This window comes from Poecile atricapillus, chromosome 1 (assembly GCF_030490865.1).
Source record: "Poecile atricapillus isolate bPoeAtr1 chromosome 1, bPoeAtr1.hap1, whole genome shotgun sequence".
Taxonomy (NCBI): Eukaryota; Metazoa; Chordata; class Aves; order Passeriformes; family Paridae; genus Poecile; species Poecile atricapillus.
This window is the reverse complement of record NC_081249.1, coordinates 177,702,189-177,725,464: the sequence shown is the minus strand read 5'-3', so window position 1 is coordinate 177,725,464 and position 23,276 is coordinate 177,702,189. Positions and strand designations below refer to the sequence as shown.

At 46.7% G+C, this 23,276-nt stretch overlaps 1 protein-coding gene across 4 annotated transcripts in view; it reads left to right on the top strand.

Annotated features, from left to right (window-relative positions):
• Nucleotides 1-22,743, top strand: part of PELI2 (pellino E3 ubiquitin protein ligase family member 2) — a 79,961-nt gene extending 57,218 nt beyond the window's left edge. For 3 of the 4 annotated variants that reach the window (XM_058852237.1, XM_058852259.1, XM_058852249.1), the window contains 3 exons: nt 2,117-2,314; nt 2,613-2,801; nt 4,948-11,471. In XM_058852237.1, coding sequence (XP_058708220.1) covers nt 2,117-2,314; nt 2,613-2,801; nt 4,948-5,514 — 954 coding nt within the window. In that variant the 3' untranslated portion in view covers nt 5,515-11,471. Of the gene's footprint in view, nt 1-2,116; nt 2,315-2,612; nt 2,802-4,947; nt 11,472-22,620 lie in introns of those variants that run through there. The other variant, XR_009279047.1, reaches the window with a different exon arrangement.
• The last annotated feature ends 533 nt before the right edge of the window (nt 22,744-23,276 follow it).

The window sequence follows — 23,276 nt, the reverse complement described above, 5'->3', positions numbered from 1 at the left end:
GTAATCTCAAAATCAAATTCTTGATTTAATACAGAGCTTGAGAAAATTGCCAGATTTTGAAGGCCACTTCAAATAAATTCAAATGCTGAAAAGTAGCACAGTGCATTAGACTGATCCTCTAGAAGGCTTTCTCAACTGGAAAAGGGAAGAAAACCAAATACTTAAAATATTTGATTTTGCATAGACATGTGTCACAAATGAGAGAAGTACTTAAATGTTTATATAAAATACATACCATTCTTGAGATTTAAAAAAGCACACAGATGCTTTGTCTGTCGAGCTTAATGGTTATATCCAAACAAATTTGAATTTCATGGTGAGTGATTAGTGGGATGTAAGAAAGGCTGGGAGCACACATTTGTGTGCTTTGTCATCCTTTAAGGAAAAATGAGGCAATTTTTTCTCTAATTGCATTTAAAAGCTTGGAGAGAATGATCTATTTCAGAGACTGCAAGAGGCAGAAACTTGTTATGAACAAATTAATTTCATATTTGTTATTGACTAGCCTTTAAGAGACTCCACATACAGTGAGAATAGTCAAAAGTTATTCATGAGGTTCCTGCTGCTGCTGCTCAGTGCTGCCTCGTAGCAGGAATTGCTTTGGATGGGAAATAGAAGCATGGTAGAAACAATACTGTAAAAGGAAGAGGGATATTGCTTTGTAAGATTTAGCTTCAAGTTGTCAAGTTATATAAATCAGAAATATCCCATATTAAATAGTTTCTAAACTCTGTCTCCTGGGTATTCTAGTAGATACTTTCTGTGAGGAATTGAAATGTACACTTTTGATTAGGCCTCGTTGAGTATTTCCTGTGCAGGGAGCTCATCCCATTTTCTGCTTGTGCTGAGCCCTGTGATACAGAGGCAGTAACTGGATGTGTCACTGGAGACATGAATTCTGACATGTGTTAGAGTGAAACCCTGCAAAGCAGAGCTTGAAACAGGAGAGAAGTACAGGAGAGATCCCTGCACTATTTCTATCAATCCCGTCGTGACAAGGCTTAGGTGTGGATAATATTAATTTCCTTGACTCTTGAACAATGTTTCTTTAAAGCAGGTTTAGTTTGCAGAGATGTTTGTTAATGATGGAAGCATACATGGCTCCCCAGAGCTGGCTTTCAAGAGCAAGATCTGAGCAGAATGGAACTTCTGGGGGGACAATGAGATCACATTTAGTGAGGAGGTTATTTAATACCAATGTAGCTACCTGATACTGAAGGTAGTTTTGTGTGAAGTGTATTCCTAATTCAGTTTGATCACAAGGTGTCTGTAAAATTAATATTCTGTTCCACTTCTTGTTCCTCAGCTCCACTTTCCCAGTTAAGCTCAAAGTTGGTGTAACACTAATTTGCCTGTAGAAATATTGATAAAGCCTCACTGTTTGTCTGGTAGTCAGATCCTTCCATCCATGCACTCATGAGTTTTCTGTCCCAGATGTTTCCAGATTTAAAATTTAAAATTTTTAGCTGTCAAGATAGAAAAATATTCCTGTCTCCTGATGAGTGTGTTTCATTTCTGCTCAACTCAAGAAAGTTTTTTAATTCTGTTAGTCATGCATGTGCATTATTAGGAATAAATTTCATCATATGGTGGGTTTTGCCTGAAAATTCTTCTTTCTGGGACTACAAATCCTGAAAACATGAAGGTGGGTAGCTCTGTGTTATGACATATAAAAATAACCAAGTTCTGGATCTAAAAAAGTTCTTTATTTTCATAGCAAACGTGTTTGGAACTGTAAAATGTGAATTAAACTCATCAATCCAAGCTAGTATTTTCTTAACTGACAGAATGTAGTGGCAAGCAATTCGCTGTGGTTGGATGAGGAAACAGCAAGGTGATAATACTTTTTTTGGTGACAATACTCTTATCAAACAGATCAGCTGTGCTGATTTATTTCAAGCAAGCATGAACATCCCTTGTAAGCAAAAATTTGTCATTCCATATTTGTGATGTATTTCTGCCTAGGACAAATGTGGAAATACATGTTAATCTCTGGTTGGATCTTGCCATCCAAAAATTCAGCAGACAGAAATATAAACCTGGTAAAACTGTGTCCTTAATACTTCATATTTCTCTGGGTATTTCTAGTTATACCAATATCTTAATTTTTTTGCAGGTTGGGAGGTCTACAGAAAACCCCATAGACTTTGTAGTAACAGATACTATTTCAGGAAATCAAAATAACGATGAAACCCAGATTACCCAGAGCACCATCTCCCGATTTGCCTGCAGGATTGTTTGTGACAGGAGCCCACCATACACGGCAAGGATCTTTGCAGCCGGCTTTGACTCATCTAAAAATATATTTCTTGGTGTAAGTACTGCTAATAATGATGTTATGAGCAAGCTCTGGTTTATATTCTGTTACTTTCAAGCCCCCAAATCTCCTTGTGCTGGTTGGGAACTTGTACTGTCATTAGACTTTTATTACTTTGATGCACCAGCTGCAGTGTTGAGTAGAAACTACAGGTTTATGTGCCTGAGTTATCACCAGCAGAGACTCGTGGTCATAATTGTCTTCAACAATGAAGCTGCACTTTAGTAACTGTTAGTGGGTTTTCTTTAGGTTGGTTTGATGTATTTCTGATAGTCACTGTGACTGTCACACGTAGGAAAAAGCAGCCAAGTGGAAAAACCCCGATGGCCACATGGATGGATTGACAACCAACGGGGTGCTGGTCATGCATCCCAAAGGAGGATTCACGGAGGAGTCCAAGCCCGGAGTGTGGCGGGAGATCTCCGTCTGTGGGGACGTGTACACGCTCCGGGAAACCAGGTCTGCTCAGCAGAGGGGCAAGCTGGTAAGTGGCAATTAGCTAAAATTAATCAAGGTGTAGTTGTTTTCCTGGCTTAGAATGGCAGCAGGTACAGGGTGACTGTCCCTGGGTAGCGGGCACTGCAGGCAGCTGAGTGTGTGTGTTACAGCAGATTCTGCTCTTGTGTTACTGGTTGTATGGGAGAACACTCCTAAGGTCCTGCTGATGCCACTTTTCCAACTGAAGTAGCACAGAGTGTAAAAGCTCTGTAAACTCTGCTCTGGAATCACCATCTCTGAAATGTTCTCCTGGGACGTGTCTGGAAGTTGCTGCATGGGGAGCTGCCTTTTGCAGTACTGCCAGAAGAGTCCACTTTTGTGCAAAAGCAGTTTGAGTAAGGCAGCTTCTGTTTGATTTACCTGCCACTGGGAAGATAAGAGCAGCCCTGGAAGTATATTCCTGTTTTCTCCTGTGAGGCAGGATGGGCTTTGCCTTTCCCAGAAGTGAGAGATTTCAGCTGCCAGGGACCTGTGACACATAAAACTAGGAGAGAAGTTCACTGAACTGACTTTGCAACTCTGCCATTGGCTTTGCAGAAAACTGAATGATGAAAGAGTTAGGGGAATGGAGTTGGGCTGTTCTGCTTTCAGCAGACACCCTGCAGGACATAAATTGCTTTGTCACACTGATGGTGGCAGGCAGATGTTGCCTGGGGACCTGGACAGATGATGTGGCAATTGCAGCCTTTGTACGTGGTTAGCAAAACACCTTTTTAGTGCTGCTAAAGAGAGGCACAGCAAAACAAATGAATCCCCTCCCTGCATCCAAAATGAGTTGAATTCTCATTTAAATAAAATTGCATGGCACACTGGTATTGATGTGATCAGTATTCGTTGATTGGGTTCATAAAACCAAATGCAGGCTGTATAATGAATTGAACACGTTGCATATGAGGGAGCTTTTTGCTTTGCTGTTTGTGAGGGAATTATCTGAAAAGAGCATCAGATCAAGGCTTCTCTCATCTCTACTTGAAACACTACATTTTTCTGCTGGAATTACTTTGCACTGGTGACCTCTTATCTGTAGTCTGTATTGTACCACTGAGGTGTTTTGTGCAAGGATGATCCACAGTTAATCTGTGAATTTAAACTGGATTAAAATGTAAATGCTAAATTGGTTGTCATTCATAGTATTCTTAGGCAGATGTGATGATTTCATGTGACCTACTTAATGTATTTGTTTGTATTTGGCTGTTTGTTCTGCATTAGTGGTGTTTTCAGCATCCTTTCTGTGCATAAAGCCAGGCAGTAGGTCTGTTTTTATTTTTAATTTTACAAAGCTTTTTTAATATATATTCATCATTAATGATGAATAGCAAAAGCACGGGTTGCTTATATGTTTGTGACATTAAAATAAGGAATATTTCACTCAAGTACAATGTGTGTTTGGCATAATCCCTTGAAAATGATTTAAGTACCTGCTTTTAATCAGAGAGAAGCCTTTAGGCAGTGCACGCTGGGGCTGTGTTTGCTTGGAATACCTCATTAAATAAAAGGCCTAATGAGTGGGGTGGGTAATTGTTCATAAGCTGAGCCTGTGTGGCTTCAAATTTGTCACCTGAGAAATTCAACTGGTAATTCTGTCTGCTGCAGTGCTAAACTGTGCAGGTACCTGTGCTGCTCATGCCTCTGCAAAATGCTTGACCCTTGCCACAACCCCAGAAAAAATGGGAACTGGCCTGTCCTGGGTAGCAGTTTTTAGTCCAAAAAGGACTTTTTTTTTTTTTTACTGTGTGAGCAGCTTCTGTCAGTCTATGTGGACGAAGACTTCCAAGGGAGAATTTGCTAATGCAGCCCTCAAGGAATGGCATGTCTTTTCTTCAGTCTATCAGGACTTACTGAAATATGACAAAGGCAAAGAGAATCAATATTGGAGTAAAAAAATGCATGCTCAGGGGCCCACTGTGTATAATAATTTGTATTTCAACTGCAAATGCAAATCCCCTGTACAAGCACAGGGTAAGAGAGCAGTGCTCGTTATAATCCTGGATATAGGTTAGGAGGTGAGGTGGATTCAGGACAACAGGAAGACAAAATTAAGCTGCATCTGTGGAGGTTAATGCTGAGAAAGGCGATGCGGTGTCTGTAAAAGCTCTCAGGCTAAACGGCCTCCCCTTGTGTCCTGCCACCAGGTAGAAAACGAGACCAACATCCTGCAGGACGGCTCCCTGATCGACCTGTGCGGGGCCACGCTCCTGTGGAGAACGGCGGACGGACTCCTGCACACCCCGACGCAGAAACACATCGAGGCGCTGCGGCAGGAGATCAACGCCGCCAGGCCCCAGTGCCCCGTGGGCTTGAACACCCTGGCCTTCCCCAGCATCAACCGCAAGGACGTGGTGGAGGAGAAGCAGCCGTGGGCCTACCTCAGCTGCGGCCACGTGCACGGCTACCACAACTGGGGCCACCGCAGCGACACGGAAGCCAACGAGCGCGAGTGCCCCATGTGCAGAACCGTTGGCCCCTACGTGCCTCTGTGGCTGGGCTGCGAGGCCGCGTTTTACGTGGACGCCGGGCCCCCCACGCACGCTTTCACCCCCTGTGGACACGTGTGCTCCGAGAAATCCGCCAAGTACTGGTCCCAGATCCCGCTGCCTCACGGGACTCACGCGTTCCACGCCGCCTGCCCGTTCTGCGCCACGCAGCTCTCCGGGGAGCACAACTGTGTCAAGCTCATCTTTCAGGGCCCCATCGACTGAGAAATCGCTCGGAAATGACCACAATAAAAGTTTTCTTTGACGGTTTACTGTGAAGATTTTTGCCACTAACTCTAGATTTTACCTTTTTTTATAATGTTATTAATAGGGGTGGTAGGGTGGGGATGGGGGAAACGATGAGGAAATGGAGGGACCGTGGTGGAATTGGGATACATTGATACCTGGAACTTGACAGATATCAGTGGTGTTGCATGCTCAAAAGCAGCATATTCATGGAGTCTTCTTGGTCAAATTGTAGTATATTTGTAATTTTTTATTAGTACCCTGGATCAGAAAAAGGTGTCTTAAATGATTTTTTTAAGCTAAGATTTTTTAATGGAAAGGTTTTTTCTTCTAAACTTTGACAAGCCTTTAAAACCTATTTTTCAAATCTAGAAGGAACATACAGAATGTAACTGTCTTTAATTTGCAATATAATTTAACTTGAATAGTTTCTCAAGGAGCAAATACAGAATGTGTGGACAACCATAGGTGAATGTTCACTAGAGATAATTGGATACGTAAGAGAAAAAGTAGCTGCCTAAAGTGTAGAGGATAAAAGCTATTAAAATATCTATTATGGTATAACACAGCTGGCCAAAAAGGCATCAAAGATTACTTGAAACTGAGGAAATCCTGTTTGCATTGATTTCCTTTCAGTGTAATAGATATCCACTGGCTATTAAGTATGGGAGATGGCTGATTTTTTTTTTTTTTTAAATTTTTTTTTCTCCATTTAACCTGCATCTGGTGAAACCACTTTACTCTTTTCCATACTTAGCTCTGGGGTTTAAGCTGATGCTCTGTCTTTGTGTAGTCTGGCCTTTTTATTTCTGCTCTGATCGCCCTCAGTGCTCCTTACCCAGCATCTTTGGGCGTGTGGAGGCCTCAGATTCCCAGAATGGTTTTGTTGGAAGGGACCTTAAAGCTCAGCAGTTCCAACCCCCTGCCATGCCCAGGGACACCTTCCACTACCCCAGGCTGCTCCAAGCCCCATCCAGCCTGGCCTGGAACTCATCCAGGGGCAGCCACAGCTCCTCTGGACACCCTGATGGAGCCAGAGACGTATCCAGGCTTTACTGCAGTGATGAGGAGGTGGTGCCACAGCATGACACGAGCTTTAGGTACAGCTGGTACAGAATTCATTTACATAAACCTGAATTCAGGAAAGCACTTAGTCTGTGTTTAAATATAAGCCCACGGCTGGGACTGTCGATTCTCAAGAGCTTCAGTGCATTGTGGTTATTTGCTCTTACATTTGAAATAAAAGAAAAGCAATTTAAAATAAGTTATTTTAGCATTTTCACTAGAAGGGAGAGCATCATTTCCAGTTCAGCTGAGCATTTTTGTTCACTTTTCAACTTGCTGCCATCTGTCACCTTTTCTTTCGCAGATTGAGTTGTGTTTGTATCTCTTTTTTTCCCCCAAATGTTTGCAAATCAAACAACATTCAAATGTAATCAAATACATGCACCAGGGTGGTACATCTGAAGTGGATCACTTGAAATTCGTGACTTTTTAAGAGAGCTGATAAATGTTTGCTGTGGAAATAATTAAATCAGAATTTCATATGAGGTGTACCCTGCCCACTGTTAGGCTCATTTCATGTAGAGTGATAACTCTTTGATTTGTGGGGTATATTTTTTTCTTTGTGCTTTCTGTACTCTTGGTATCTGAGGTATCAATCTATCCAGGTTTAAAAGAAAAAAAAAAAAAAAAGAATTTGGGAGAAATCTATAACATCTCTAGATGAAATTGATCATTCAAGCTCAGTTCTGTTTAATCAACTATAGCTTTTTGCTATATTTGTGCCCTTTGTATAAATATATAATTTATATGATTTTAATATATTCTGTATATATATATACTTGAATTGGCCTGTTCATATTTTGGTTGTAAAATTGTTTTATAGTTAACCTTATAAACATTTTACATGTCCCTTGCCAGTGGTGATGGGATGGACTTTGTCTGCTGCTGTTTTTAATATAATTTTGCTGTATACATGTTCAGCATTTTAATAATTTGAAAATAGCTTTACTTTTCTTTTTATGCTTTTGCTGTTAAAAAAAAAACATATATATAACTCTGCAGCATTTTTTTTTCTAAAAGCCCCAAACTGTACAGTTTTTTTGTCCCACTCAGTGATTGGAAACAGGAAAAACCTTATTAACCTACAACTATATGCTTCTTCCTAGTGCCTTTTCAAAGAGATCCTCTTGTGATTCCGTATTCCAAGTCCTTTCTCCTCCCACAAGGCAACCTTGGGGCTCATCTCCACGGAGAGGGGGAAAGAAACACCTTTGGCCTTCAGTTGTGGATGCAGAGGTGCCTCTTCCTCGCTCCAAAGCCCGTGCAGGTTCCTCGGGTCCCCCAGGGCAGCGTCATTCCTGCTTAGCAGATACCTCATCTGGGAGAGGCGGCCTCACTCCTCCCCTCCCTGCTGGACTCTGGAAATCTTCACCTGCTCCCCGCAAGAGATGCTCTGGACACGCCTGTGGGAGCTGCTCCTGCCTGGATTCAGGCCCTGGAGCTCCGTGTGCGGCACTCCCGGCTCTGCTGGCAGCCCCCAGGCTGAGCTGGGCTGGGTCTGCACATGGTGCTGTCTCCTCTGAGCCCCCCTGGATTCACCCACCTCCCTCCCCCAGCTGCTTTACTCCTTCCCCTGGCTGGTGCAGTTTAATTGCTGCTTCAGGGCTTCATATCCCTTCCTGCTCCCTGTGGAAAGTGAATGTACGGTGTTGGAAGAATCCTCACTGGAAACACAACACACCATCAGGCTTGCTGTGTTTGGCTGTGTGAAGCAGAACACTGGATAATGGTTTGTATCCAAGGGAAATGTCTGTTTGAAACTGTTTAAACAAGATTTTTTTTGGTTTTTTTTGCTGTCAGCAGTTCTGTATAACACAAGGAATACTGCAGGAAGGAAAAGTCTCAGAATCCCAGAATGGGGGAGGCTGGAAGCGACCACGGGGGCTCATCTGGTCCCACCTCCCTGCTCAAGAGGGGCCATCATGGAGCTCAGGGCACAGGATTGTGTCCAGACAGCTCTGGAGTATCCTCAGTGAGGGAGACTCCACACCCCCTCTGGTCTCTGTTCAGGGAAGTTCTTCCTCATGTTCAGGTGGAACTTGTGGGCATCAGTTCCTGCTCGTTCCTCCTGTCACACAGAGCAGAGCCTGGTCCATCCTCCTGGCACCCCTTTTAGATATTTATACACATTAATGAGGTTCCCTCTATCGTCTCTTCTCGGGGCTGAACATGCCCAGCTCCTTCAGCCTTTCCTCCTGAGAGAGGCTCCTCTCCCTTCATCCTTCATCCTCCTGCGAGGATTTGCCCTCTGCTGTTGCTGCTCCAGCATCTCCATGTCCCTCCTGTCCTGAGGAGCCCAGAGCTGGGCACAGAACTGTGCCTGGGGCTGAGCAGAGGGGCAGGATTCTTTTCTGGGAAGCAATTCTCCAAGGTTTGTGTGGAATTCAGGGACTTTGCTGTTCAGATCCAGGGTCAGTCCCGCAGAGGTGGATTTGCTGGGGAGGCAGAAGTTTGTAAGATGATTTTCCTCAAACCCTGCTCTGGTGAAATGATGGAGCATTCAGCTCTTAGGCCTCGCCTTCCCTCAGCTCCATAAACGCCTCCTCTGCTCTGGTACCTCGATAAGAAAAAGGAGTTGGTGGATAAATAAAACTGGAGTCAGTAAACTTGAGAACCACCCTCAAATTTATTCATTATTTCAGTGTTACGATGTTCCTTGCATCCCATTTCCAATGCTGGCAATGAATTCCTTAAGGATTTTTTTATCACCTGTTACTGTTGATTCTATTTGAATGCCTCAAAAGCAGCTTTGACTGCATAACTTAGAACTAAAAGTATTTTTCTAGTATTTTTTTTTTTTTTTTTTTAAAGATTATATCTGTCATATCCATGCACACTGGAGCTGGAACACTTCCCTTTTTCCTGGCAGCTTTTTGGGAGAGCGCTGAAGTCTAAATAAAATGAGTGGTGAATGCTGTTCTTACTGGGAATTGTCCAGTTGTACAGGAGAATTCACACGAAACTGTGTTTTGCTCATTAATTTTTTTCAAATGTGGTCATTTTGTGCATCAAGGTACAGTCATAGTACTGTACAGGCCAAGTAATTAAAGAAGAATCATTTTTTTTCCATTGTGAGGGTGGGAATGGGGATCAGAAGAGATGAAAGCCGTGGTTGAGCTGGTTCCAGTAGGGACAGATCCACCTTGAAGCAAAGGCGTGCCCAGGAACTGCTTGGAAATGTGGCTGGAGCTGCTGCTGCTTTCTGACCTCATCCATGCTCTGCAAAGGATTCTCCTCAGTTTGTTGGGAAGTTCTGGGATGCCCTGGAAAGCCTGTGACCTTCCCAGTGAGACATTCCTTGGTGTTTTAATGGCACTTGCTGGAATTTGGAAGGTTTGGCTTCAGAGCCTGAGCGAGGAGCCAGAGGTGCTGAGTGTGTCATAGTGAGAAAATTCAATGGACTGTGAACAGGACTTTAATTACATTTTAGTGCTCACACCACTCAAAGGCAATCTGGTTTGGCTGTGGTCACTCTCCCTTTAGTACTCCTGCAGTAGCTGGTGACTTCCTCACCATATTTTCATTTTTCTGGAAGTGGAAGGAAACTTCTCCAAGACCATGGTGTTTCTGTTCCTCCATCCCACAGTCCTGACACTTTCCTGGGGTTGGAGAGCCATTGGTGAGGACCTGGCTTGTGGTGAGGACTTGCAAGCATTTAAATCCATTTTTATCCTGGTAGGAAAACTGACCTGGCTCTTCCTCCTCATTTCCTCCATTTTTCACCCTCCTGTGAGTCCTTGGCTCCTCATTTTCTCTTTAGCCATGCAGTTGCAGGTACACAAATAAATACAGCTTGGAAGGAAAACAAGGAAAACACAACCTGGGGTTGCAGTGTCTTTTGACAGATTTTTCTCATGTTTCTGGGTTTTCTAAGCACTCATCACAAGTCTGCACACTCGGTGTTGTGAGTAAAAGGACAAACAGAAGGTAAGGCTGGTTTTGGGGGGTGGAGAGGGGTTTCTAGGATGGAGTCACAGTGGCTCTGCAAACTGTGTCCCACTGAGTGCAGTGGACATTGGATCTTGGAAGAGCAGTGGAGTGACCCTGGACAGGCAGTAAAGACAGAGCTTTACTGTCTGTGCTGCTCAGTTTTTGTTTATTGGCAGCAGAACAAAAAAATTCCCAAAAATAATGGGAATTCAGTTGTTGGACACCCAAACACCAGAAAAAACCCCAATGTCTGTCCAGATTTCCCTCCCTGGGGGCATATTTACATTTTCCTGGTGGACAAGCCAGTCTCCAAGTCACCTGAAGTCCCTTGTGCTGGTGTCCTGGGGATGAGGGATGGGAGTGGCTCTGCCCTTGGGTTAAATCCACGATGGAGAGCCCTTGGAAAAGCCTCTCCCACAGCGATGGAGCTGTGTGATGGAGGGGTGATGTTTACCTTAAAACAGTGTGAGCAGCTGTTCAACTTCTGGGTATATTTGTAAAATTGGTCTTTTTATATGCCGTGTGAAATGGACTGGAATAATTTCTTTTGCTGTTGTACCTGTGGAAGTACAAGCCATTTTACAGGAAAAAAAAAAAATATATAAAATTAAAATATTATCTCAGTATTGTCACTGACTCCTTCAGTTTATTTTCCCTGCTGGTTGGTTGTCAGAGCTTGACTTTGATTTGGAAAAAAAAACATATAAACAACTTCAAAAATAAATGGTTTCTTTTACTCTTTTATCCCCTTTCTACTCAGCAAACAAAACCCGAAGCCTTTTGATTGAGGATTCTTAAATACTGGAGGTAGTGGAGCGCATTCAGGTGTGAGTGCCCTGGAATTTCAGTCAATTCCCTTCCCTGATTTTTAAATTGAACCGTTTGTTTTCAGTGCCAGCTGCCTTCTTGCAGTGTTAACCTAATTGCTAAATAAAAACAATTTCCAGGAATAATACGCTTTGTGACTCTTAAAATTAATTTCCATAATGGGAATTCTGTGGTTTGTTTTCCATTTGTGTATTCTGGATCCCTTTTTTTTGCAAGTGGCCCCCGTGAGTACAGGAGCTTCATTTTTTTTTTGAAAGGAGCTAAAATGAATTGTCAGCTTTTTTTGGGACTTGGAAAAAAAAATGTGTTGGCATGAGCACAGGGAAGGGAAATAAGGATATCTGCAGTGTTTTCTAGATGTGGTCACCTGCCAGCTGGCTCTTGTGCTTCCATGAAGTGCTAAATCCTTTCCAGGGAAGAGGCTCCTGGGTGAGCAGGAAGCTTTGGGGTGTTTGGGTGTAACTTTGTCCATCTCCCAACAGAAGAGTGAGTGCTTTTTCCTCTGGGATTGCTCTGTCCAGCTTCAGTCCAGGACACCATAAATGCGCTCCTGGTGGCACAGATGTGGTCCTGGTGGGCTCCTGGGCAGGAATTCTGTGCTTGGAGAAAGGCAGTGCACAGAAAACGGTGGAAGGTCATGGGTTGGGGGTTGGAATGAGATGATCTTTAAGGTCATTTCCACCTCAAACCACCCCAGGGTGGTTCTCAGGCAGCCTCAGAGCGGTTCTGCTGGGAACCTGGGTGAGGGAGAAGTTTCTGCTGCTCCTCAGAGGAGAGGAAGAGCCTCAAGGCAGGAGCAAAGGCTGAGAGGGAGGAGCAAGGAGAGTTCAGAGCTGAGGTGCTGCAGCTGTAACCCCAGCCTGGGGAGGGGGCTTTGGGAATCACTCATCCCATTCCACGCCCTGCCATGGCAGGGACACCTTCCACTGTCCCAGGCTGCTCCAAACCCTGTCCAGCCTGGCCTTGGGCACTTCCAGGGACCCAGGGACAGCCACAGCTTCTCTGGGCACCCTGTGCCAGGGCCTCACCACAATATAACAGTGACAACACTAATTGTTGTCAATTAATAGCCGGGAATTCCTTCCCAATATCCCATCTAACCCTGTCCTCTGTCAGTTTGCAGCCACTCACCTTTGTCCTGTCCCTCCATCCCTTGTCCCCAGTCCCTCTCCAGCTCTCCTGGAGCCCCTTTAGGTGCTGGAAGGGGCTCTGAGGTTTTCCTGGAGCCTTCTCCTCTCCAGGCTGGACACCCCCAGCTCTCCCAGCCTGGCTCTGGAGCAGCAGAAATGTCCCAGCTCATATCCTAAAGCAATCCTCAGTACCCCTCAGGACTGCCCCTCTGTGAGCTTGTCATGCAGATCGTGTGGATTTTGTATCAATTCTGTCACAAGTTTATTTTTTAATTGAAACCTTCAGCTTTCAGCCTATTTTCCATACATTTTATGCAAGACAGCAGGACCACACATCATCTTAATGATCCCATTCCCTTGCTGCTTTTCTCCCCATCCCTCCAGCTCCCTGATTAAAGATGCTGTGGTCTTTTTTTCACTCCCCTCTGAAGGGAACATCGATTCCTATCTGTGTTACCTGGCTGTAAAATTTCACTACTTACTGCAGCTTGTGCTGCTGGGAAATCATCTTTGTGAGAGGTTTCCAGGGCATCTGCGACTCCTGCTTTTCTTTGCCTTTCAAGGCATGCCTGTATGGATGCATATTTTTAGGAGGAACTTAAGAAATCTCTTTCATGTAAAACTAAGGCAGACAGAAGTTTGACAGAGGAGTCTGAGCCTGGTAATTCTTTTCCACTCGCTGAAAACTCCTGTCTGAAGACAGACTTGAGATGAGAAAAGACTTCACAGCAGAAAGGAGTTCAGTAGAACCCCAGTTACATCAGGGCTTAAAATCCTAGATGTGCCTGTAAATAATTAAATCATTTTAAATGTAAAGAAATACTCTTTGGGGAGTATTGGCCTTTAATGCTGTGTTTTTAAAGGAGACTGCAAGGCCTGGCCTTTGAACTGAGCCCAAATCTGTTAATTCTGGTTGGAATTGTCCTTTGCAAGGGGGGAACAGAAAGGGAGCCAGGGATCCAAATGGGATGTGCTGCTGCCTGTGCTGGTGGCTCTGGGGTGGTGTCTGTGTCCCTGCCAGGCTGCTGGGATCCAGCTGTGGCTCTGCACAGCCAGCTGTGCTGGCAGGGACAGAAGGACTCAGCCCCAAGGGGGACAGGATTTGGGCTGAGGTTGAGCAAAGGCCACAGATCCAGCTCAGCTGGGCATTGCAGGGAGCAGCATCTGGCACATCTTGGGTCTGTGGAGCATCCCCTCCCCTCTCTATTTCTCCCTGATTAAATGGAAGTGAGGGGCCAGGGAAGGGCTGGAGGAAGAGAGAATGGGCCAGAGTAATTCCCCTGATGAGAGGGTCCAGATGAGGATTAAGCTGAGCTCTGTCCAAACTCTGTCTGTACACAGGGAGTCTGTTCTGGCTTTGGATGTGGTTTAGCAAACCCTGCCTGTGAGTGGGCCTGGAGGAATCATGGAATGGTTTGGATTGGAAGGGACCTCAAGGATGATCCCATTCCACCCCTGCCATGGCAGGGACACCTTCCACTGTCCCAGGTTGCTCCAAGCCCTGTCCAACCTGGCCTTGGACACTTCCAGGGATCCAGGGGCAGCCACAGCTTCTCTGGGCACCCTGTGCCAGGGCATCCCCACCCTCACAGCCAGGAATTCCTTCCCAATCTCCCATCCATCCCTGCCCTCTGGCACTGGGAGCCATTCCCTGTGTCCTGTCCCTCCACCCCTTATCCAAAGTCCCTTTCCAGCTCTCAGTGGCAGAAAGGCCCCAAGGGTTGCTGCCACAGCCATCCCATGTCATGGGAGCTGCACAGACACCTAAAGCCAAAAAAATTCACCTTTCCCAGAGGAAGGCACGAGCTAACAGGGGGGCAGGTTTGACTTTTGGCTTTTCCCTGCTCAGCCCTTGGGTTGGCTGGTTTTCATTTCCCCTTTCCTATCCAGAGAATAGAAACTACAGGGCCACCTGGCACTGCCTGAAACTGTTTGAGATTTTTTTTTAAATATCTGGCTTTTGACTAAATGGTTTTATCCCCTCCCTGCAAGCAGATAATAACCATGTCCCTTTTTTTCCAGTGGGAACGTTCTCTGCAGAATCCAGTGTTTTCCTTCAGGTTTTGTTCTTCCTTCACCCTTTGGGTGCTCTCAGGAGTGTTGTCCCCTTGGCAGGATCTGTTTTTTCCCTTCCATCCCTTCCCACCAGGATGCACCACCCCAGCCCTGGAGTCCTCTGGCTGGGTCCTCTATGTGGAGTTCCTCCTGCCTCTCTCCTGGCTGGGGAGGGCTGTGCTGGCAGGGAGGAGGGTCAGGGTTTGGGGACTGGAGTGCCTCTAACCAAGCCAGGAGCCTCCAGTGCAGGGAGCAGGAGTTTTCCAGGCAGTCCCTGGAGCACCAGGGGAAATCTTTCCTCCCCAGCACATCTGGGGCTGATGTTGGTGCTCACCGTGGCGCAGGATCCCGAGCTCATGGACAGTGAGTGGTGGCAGTGAACTCCTTCCCACTGTGACATTCCTCATTCCTTTGGACATTCCCGTGTCCAGTGGGTGCAGAAGGGTTTTGGACACGTGTGGAACAGCAAAAACCTGAACTGAGAGACTCCAGGTTTGATCTGTCCAGTGTAGGATCCAGCTCAGCCACACAGATCTGCTGAGTCCCACCTAAAGGCTCATGGCAAACCTGAGATTTCCAGCACACAAATAAATATCCAACCCCCTTTGTTCTTCACTTGGATAGGATTTTCAGGCAGAGGAAGAGGAGGTTCCCATTAAAATGTAAATAATTCAAAGCCCCCAGGCAAGAGGCAGGATCTGCAGCCTCAGTGTGTTGGGTGTCTACATCCTAAAAGTTATCCCATCCAGCTCCTAGGGAAGGTAATTTTTGTTGGTCTTTGCTCAAAAATGCAAAGCTCCACTGCTGCAGATTGCTTTAAATAGAGAAACTTCGGATCTGGATAAAGTTTTAAAGTTTTCCCAGCTCAGAAAATTACCACCAGTTGGGTGTGAGTAAATTCCACAACGAGCATCGACCCTTCTCCATCAGGTTCCAAACACAAGTGTTGGGAGTGGTTTGATCTGCAGCAACTCACAGCATTTTTACCTTTATCTCAAAGAACAACATCAATTAAAATACCCAAAACATCCTTAAGGTGACATTTACAGAAAAATTCAGGGCTTTGATGACTCCCCTGTAGTTCTGGTTACTGGAGACATCAGAGGTGCCAGCAAACACACCAGAAATTCCCTCTAAAGCCCAAAGTCTTTTCAAATGACTCAGGGTGCCAGACTGGCTGGGAGCAGAGTCCAGACCCCGTTTGCAGATAGGGAGGATTTGGCATATTTAGTATTCAAGATTGATTCAAGATTAATGAACAGGAGGCTGGGAGGAGAGAGAGAGACCCTGGCCCAGCTCAGCACACTGAGCCCATGCCCTGCTGCAGGGCTGGGTGCAGCTGCTGCCCTTCACTGCTCTGCCTCTGCCCTTTTTTAAGGGAAGTTTTTGGGAACTTTGGCAGTTCTGTGAAGCACAGCTGTGTTTAGCCTGAAGGAAAAAGCACCATCAGTGTCTCCACCAGCAAGGATGAAAGCAGCCAGGTCCTGCCCTTCTGAACACGCTCACACTGATGGGTTTCTCTGAAAAAAAACCCAAACATCTTGGGTTTGAGGCAAATAAATCCACAATGGGGAAGCAAAGCGTCTGATGGATGCTGCAGCCCGGGGTTCACTTTGGAGCCCTGCCCTAGGCACAGGTTTCCTTTGGCACCCTGACCTGCAGAGCACCCAGCAGCACCAAACAGCAGCTCCCAGCCCTGGGGCTTGTCTGAACCCTGCTGTCAGGAGGGATGGGATGAGGCTTGAGCTCTCCCATCTTCACTGCTTGTGAAGCTGTGATGGGGCAGCTCCCAGAAGTTGTGGTGTTGGTGTGGTTTTGGTTTCTTCCCACTGGAATCAGCAGTTTCTGCTGTGTTTTTGTTCCTGTTGACAGAGAATCACTGTGGGATCATGCACAGGTTTGAGTTGTCCTCTCAGACTCACTGCTGAGGAGTGGGCTGCTATTGTGTCTTATTAACTACCCTGGGTAAATGAGTGTGTTAATTAGTGCTGGGAGGTGAAGGAAAATGAGGGATCAGAAGTTCATAGAATGATTTGGGTTGGAATGGACATTAAAGCCCAGCTCATTCCAGCCCCTGCCAGGCTGGGGACATGGCAGGGACACCTTCCACTACCTCAGGTTCCTCCAAGCCCTGTCCAGCCTGGCCTGGGACACTTCCAGAGATCCAGGAGCAGCCACAACTTCTCTGGGCTGTGCCCCTGGCTCCCCACAAACACAGCCCACCACAGGCAATCTTCTTTCCCTTGAGCAGGATGAGATCCTTGTGGTCCTTTCCACATGGCTTTTTCTCTGCCCTTAAGACCATTTCTGTGCTTTTCCTGTGCCTTTTCAGGTTCCCTTGCTGGATCTGGGCATGTGGCTCTCCTGTCCTCCTCAGTGGGGCACTGGTGTAGGGTCACATCCCAGCCCTGCAGCCCCTGTTCCCACACGAGAAGGGTTGGGAGTTGCTGGTTTTGCTGAGCTGAGCTGAACCTGGTGGGATTGAGGCTCCCCTGGCTGCAGATCCCCATCCCATGGGGCTGGAATCCTGCCCACGTGCCAAATTCCCCCTCCTGCCATCAGCCCCATTCCCCCATGGAATTGCTAAGGTTGAAAAACACCTTTAAGGTCATTGAGTGTAATGATTTTGCAGCTCTGCTTTCCAATGTCAGGGCTTTTCAAATCAAAATCCTCCTGGAATTCCTCTCTGGAGTTCCTTGCTGTTGGTAAAGCTGAACATTAGCTCATGAGGAAGGAGAACACTCGTGTTTGGTGCTTATTCCTGCACATCCTCCCAGTGGAACCTGTTATTTTTCCATTTCTTTATCCTTTGAGCTGAGTCCTGCACAAATACCTGTGGTTTTCCACCTGGGACAGACATCTGGTGGGAAACAACCTGGCTCATTCCTTTTTGCCTTATTTGACCCTGGATCTGCACTAAACAATCTTTCTACTTTTCCAGAACTTCCCTGCTATCCACAATTAATCAAACATCATTAACAGCTCGATGTTGGCTCTGGGAGGTTTCTCACTCTGCACTCAACATTTGATTTTCACCTCTTCTCTTTCTCTTCTCTTTCTCTTCTCTTTCTCTTCTCTTTCTCTTCTCTTTCTCTTCTCTTTCTCTTCTCTTTCTCTTCTCTTTCTCTCCTCTCCTCTCCTCTCCTCTCCTCTCCTCTCCTCTCCTCTCCTCTCCTCTCCTCTCCTCTCCTCTCCTCTCCTCTCCTCTCCTCTCCTCTCCTCTCCTCTCCTCTCCTCTCCTCTCCTCTCCTCTCCTCTCCTCTCCTCTCCTCTCCTCTCCTCTCCTCTCCTCTCCTCTCCTCTCCTCTCCTCTCCTCTCCTCTCCTCTCCTCTCCTCTCCTCTCCTCTCCTCTCCTCTCCTCTCCTCTCCTCTCCTCTCCTCTCCTCTCCTCTCCTCTCCTCTCCTCTCCTCTCCTCTCCTCTCCTCTCCTCTCCTCTCCTCTCCTCTCCTCTCCTCTCCTCTCCTCTCCTCTCCTCTCCTCTCCTCTCCTCTCCTCATGCCCCACCTTGCTCTTAGTGCTTGACATGAATCCCCAAAACAGGGTTTGGATTCCAGGCAGGATTTTGGATGTGGGAGGAGATTCCTGGAGCTCCTCACCAGCTATTGTGGCACCATCCTCATTTCTTTTTTTCCCTTCCCTCTCCTGTCTGCTTTAAGGATTAACATCTAGAGCTGTGTGAATGTATCAGCACTGCAGCTATCTTTTATTTTCCATTTTGTAAAGCCCACATGGTTGCAGGGGGAAACACAACCCCAAGGAGAATGCACATCAAAAGAAAGCCAAATATAGAACATTAAAAAAAAAAAAAAAGAAAAAATTAAGACAATTTTGAATAATAGCAATCTGTGAGTGAGATTTTTAAAACCATCTGCTGACTTTGAAGGCAGTCTCATGACTTATGAATATTTAGAGCTGACAGTCCTGGATCCAGGCTTTTCCTTGAGTTTATTTGGGAAAGGGGTGCTGAAGTCCAGTGAGTGACGAGCTCAAAGTCAGGGTGTCAGGGCTGTGTGAACTCACTTCCTGCAGTGTCAGTTCCATGTAAATTCCATGGAATCATGGAATGCTTTGGGCTGGAAGGGACCTTTTTCCAATTCCATTATCCCAGGTTGCTGCAAGCCACATCCAACCTGCCCTTGAACACTTCAGGGATGAGACATCCACAGTTTCTCTGGGTACCCTGAGCCAGGGCCTCGCCACCCGGAGGCACTGAGGCTTTGGGAAGCAGCTCACCCTAGGAACCCTGCTCCTCTGAGCATTTTGGATCATGGTCCTGAGCTTGGAAAGAGGACTTGGGGCTGGTTTCACCTCCTGCATCCTTAGGAGAGCCCTAAAATGCTGTGAGATGTGAGGAAATCGCAATTTGGGGTTCATTCCCCCTGATGGGGGAATCACAATCCCAGAATGGTTTGGGTTGGAAGTGACCTCAAAGCCCATCCAGTTCCACCCCTGCCATGGGCAGGGACACCTTCCCCTGTCCCAGGCTGCTCAAACCCCACTCCCAGAAAGAATCTGGAGGGTTTTTCCTGGCAGGAGGAAAAGTGGAGCTGAGCAAATAATGAGCCAAAGGTGCAGCTCAAGGCCTCGGTGTTGGTTTTGTGATAAAGGTCCTGGGGTGCTCTATTCCCAGGGAAATTCTGCTGTAATAAAGTGATTATACGTTTTTCCAGATGTATTTAGGGTTAGGAGGCTAAGAGGAAATTCCTAGCTGAATTCCTGTCTGTGGGATAATGCTCTTTCCATGATCCTCCCTGCCAAGAATCACTTAATTATGAGTAATTAAAAAAAATAACCCAACCTATAGCAGGGCTTTGCTTTGGCCCAAAAATGCTGAGGGATTTGGGGACAGGAAAATCAAATAAAGGAATAAACAACATAAAAATATGAACTGAGTGACCTTCTGTGCAGATGGGACTCGGCAAAGAGGGGGGTGCTGGGGGGAAAAGGGATGGGGGGGAGAGAGGGGATCTCCTTATCAGGGCAGGGATTTTGGCTGCAGGCAGTGTCCAGGGATGCTGTTTGATTCCCTAAAAAAACACAGCTCCTTCTCTCCAGAAGAGTTGCTAATTCTGTCATTTCCCTCTTTATCCTCCCTGCTAGATTAAAAAAAAAAAAGAAATCAGTGTTTTCTGCAGGGATTTGGGGTCGCTGCAATGGGGCTCTTGGTGGTGTGTGTAAAGATGCAGCTTTCCCAGGAAAACCTGATGTGTTTGGACAGGGCCTGGCTCTCAGATGAGGTGAAATATCTAAGCCCTGGAGTATTTGTGATCAAAATCTGAGGGGATTAATTTAATTTTCCCCTTCCTTGCCAGGGGTTTGATTATGGACCCTCCAAAATGCAACACTTAGAGCAGCAAAATGATTCCAACATGAAACTTTATCCCTGAGAAATCAAAAGTTTTGCTCAAGCCTCATCTTAAAGAGAACAGCAGAGGGAAGTTTTGAGATTTACACCCCTCAGCTGTGTGGGGTTGAAAATGCCCTTTGCTTTTTTGTTTGCCCTGGAGATGGGCACCAAATATTTGGTTTTTTTAAAGTGCTTCAAACCCACACAAAGATCTGGAGCTGTTGCACACCTGTGCTGGGTTTTGGGGATGAATTCCCTCATCCAGTGCCCTGGGGGCTTTAGTGAAGCATAAAGCAAAGTGGGATTTTCCTGTGCTCCATCCTGTTATCCTGTAACTCAGAGATCCAGGATATCTCACCAAGGGGACAGGGAGGGATGGCACAGGGACATTTTACCCTGCCAGGGCTGGGGGTTGAAACTCCTGGCAATAATTTCTCCTGTGTTCAGAGCCCTGGGCACGGGTGGGTTTGTGCCTGGAGGGGTTGGATGTGTTTCAGTGGATATTGTGCACATCAAACCCATTGAGGGCAAGCTCCTGGGCTGAGGGATTTGGAAACATTCCTGGCTTTGTGGCAGAAAGGGAGGGAGCTGGAAGTGAGGGAGGGAAAATCTGATGGTGAGGGGAAAGGGTGGGGGAGGATGGAAAAGGAGGGACATTGAGGTTATGATAACCATGAGGGCAATAAAACAAGTGTGAGGCTGGGAGGGAGCCTGGGGCTGTGATCTCCTTCCCCAGGGGTTGATGGATTCTGGATTCTGTCCAGCCAAGGGGGAAGGTGGGGACGGGGCAATAAAAAAATGCTTGTACCAATTGCATCTCTCCAAACTCAGAGTTGGGTTTGGGTTGGAAGGGAGCTTAAAGTTCATCAAATTCCACCCCCTGCCATGCCCAGGGACACCTTCCACTAGCCCAGGGTGCTCCAAGCCCCATCCAACCTGGCCTTGAACACTTCCAGGGATCCAGGGACAGCCACAGCTGCTCTGGGCACCCACCCAGGGAATGATTTCTGTGGTCCTGCAAGGTACTTTGTTCCCATTCAATTGAAATTTGGGCAGAGGTGGGACTGCAAGCAGCCAGGCTGGGATGGGCTGGGATTATTGGGTGGGGGACAGGAACCCTGTGCATCCACCAAAGGTTGAACTCTGTGACCTTGGAGGTCTTTTCCAACCTCAGCGATTCTGTGGAATGTGGGTGGGATGCCCAGATCCAGGGGCAGGACTCTGCCAAATGCCTCCTGTTTGATCAAACCAGATGCCAAGGCAGAGGAATGTGGGGAGAACCAAGTGTTTGGTGGCCTGAAGGGACCCAGTGGTTCCAGTTTGTCCCAGCAGCTGGGAGCATCCTCCTGGAGCCTGCCTCATCTCTCGGGGCTGACTGGGAACAGCAGATCGCATCCTCTCTCCCTTTAAAAACCCTTTTAAACCTTCTGAAAAAAGCCTGTAGGTTTTGACAACATGCTCCTCGTGAAAAAAGCCACAGCAAGTGTCTGGAGCAGCCCTGGCTGTGATCTTGAGCTGCCTGGGAGAGAGCCACCGGCACACGGATGCCGGCGGAATAATAAGGGCTCGGCGGCTGCAGAGGACAGGACAATTTATTTTTGCAGGGCAGTAAAACCCACTCGGTGCCAGGCTCTGGCAGCAGCTGAGGCTCTGATTTTCTCCTTCCTCATCTCCAGGCAGAGTTTTCCATGGATTCAGCTTGGCACAGCACATTCCTGACACCCCCTCCTCGAGGTGATGCTGTGCAGGGGCTCTCCTGGACCCAGCAGGTTTTGGGGAGCTGTGGAAAGAGGATCCCCCCACAGGGAGCCCAATTTGTGTTCAATCCCCCCCACCTCCACCTAAATCATGGAGGAAGGGTTTGTATGTGGCTGTTACAGAGAGGGGTGAGGGAATTCACCGTGCTCTGGCTGCTGCCAGTGAATATTCAGGCAGGGCTGAAGGATTTCTGGATTTATGGGAGAGGGAGTACAAATGCAAGGCAGGAGCCAGCTGGGGATATTCCTGGATCAGGCAGTTTAACCTGCAGGACTGAAGGCTCTCAGGGCTGGTGCAGGGGCACAGGGAATGCCATGAGGGATGGCCAGACACCCCCTCCCCAGCAGAAAAGCAAAATTTTCTGATGCCAGACAGCTGCAGTGGGGAGGAGGGGAGAGATGAACGGGGTTTTGGGGTGGGATTTGATGCCCAGCAGCCCAGGAGCTGCATCCCAACGCTGAGCAAGGCTGGCTGGAGGTGCAGGACAGGATCTGCATTTCCCTCTGGCCACCCCAGGCCCTTGCCCAGCTCCCTTAAGCCAAAGCAGGAGCCCCTTTCTGAGCTGGTTTTTTGCAGGTGGGGAGACAGGCTGAGCTTATCTTGAGCTGAACAGAGGTTGTTCTCTCCCAGGATTAACCTTTTCCCTGAGCACACTGAAATCCTGCTGTGCTGCTTTTGGTGCTGGTGGGGATCCCCTGCAGCAACCCCAGCTCTGCACCTTGTCCCCAAACTCTGCCCACGAGTCCTGCCCCCAGGTCCTGCCATCCTGCCTGATTTTCCATTTTAATATCTTGTACTCTCAGTATCTTTGAGTCTTCACTGGCTTGGAAATGTCTTTTTTTTTTGTTCTCTCTCTCTCTCTCTCACTCTCCCTGCTATCATCAGCTTTCTGACACGGGGGTTTTATTGGAATAAAAGCAGATTTTTATCTCCCAAGCCTGTTTATTAAACTCTCTCCCTTCTTTCACAGTGAGCTACCACCCACCCTCCCGGACGTTTGTCGATTCAAATCAGGTTTAATCAACTCACCATATTGGACACAGTAAAATTGGATTTTTGAAAGCCCAATAAAGTTGTGCCACTGCTCTGAGCCATCACTGGAGGAGCTCAGATTTCATCACATCGTGTCAGCAGCCACAAGGAGCAGCCCATGAGGAGCTCATCTGCTGGGAGCAGCAAGCTGCTAAAAAAAGGATGGAGCCTCTTCTGAAGAAATATTGACTATTAGTATTCTTATTAACATTCTGCTGTCAGAAATGACCAGTGGTAATAAATACAGCTGTATCTCCTCATCCCCCTGCCCATTCATCACTGTCTGCCTGAGCTTGCCTCAGTGCCCAACTGCTCCCCACTGTGCACATGAACCCTCACTGGGCCCCAGCTCTCTTCCCAAAAGGAGCTGTTTGCCCTCATGTTGTGTCCACCAATATTATTATTATTATTATTATTATTATTATTATTATTATTATTATTATTATTATTATTATTATTATTTTAATTTCAATTTTAATTTTCATTTTCATTTTAATTTTCATTTTAATTTTAATTTTTTTTATATTGTTTGGGATGGAAGAGACCTTAAAGCCCATCTCATTCCACCCCCTGCCATGTCCAGGGACACCTTCC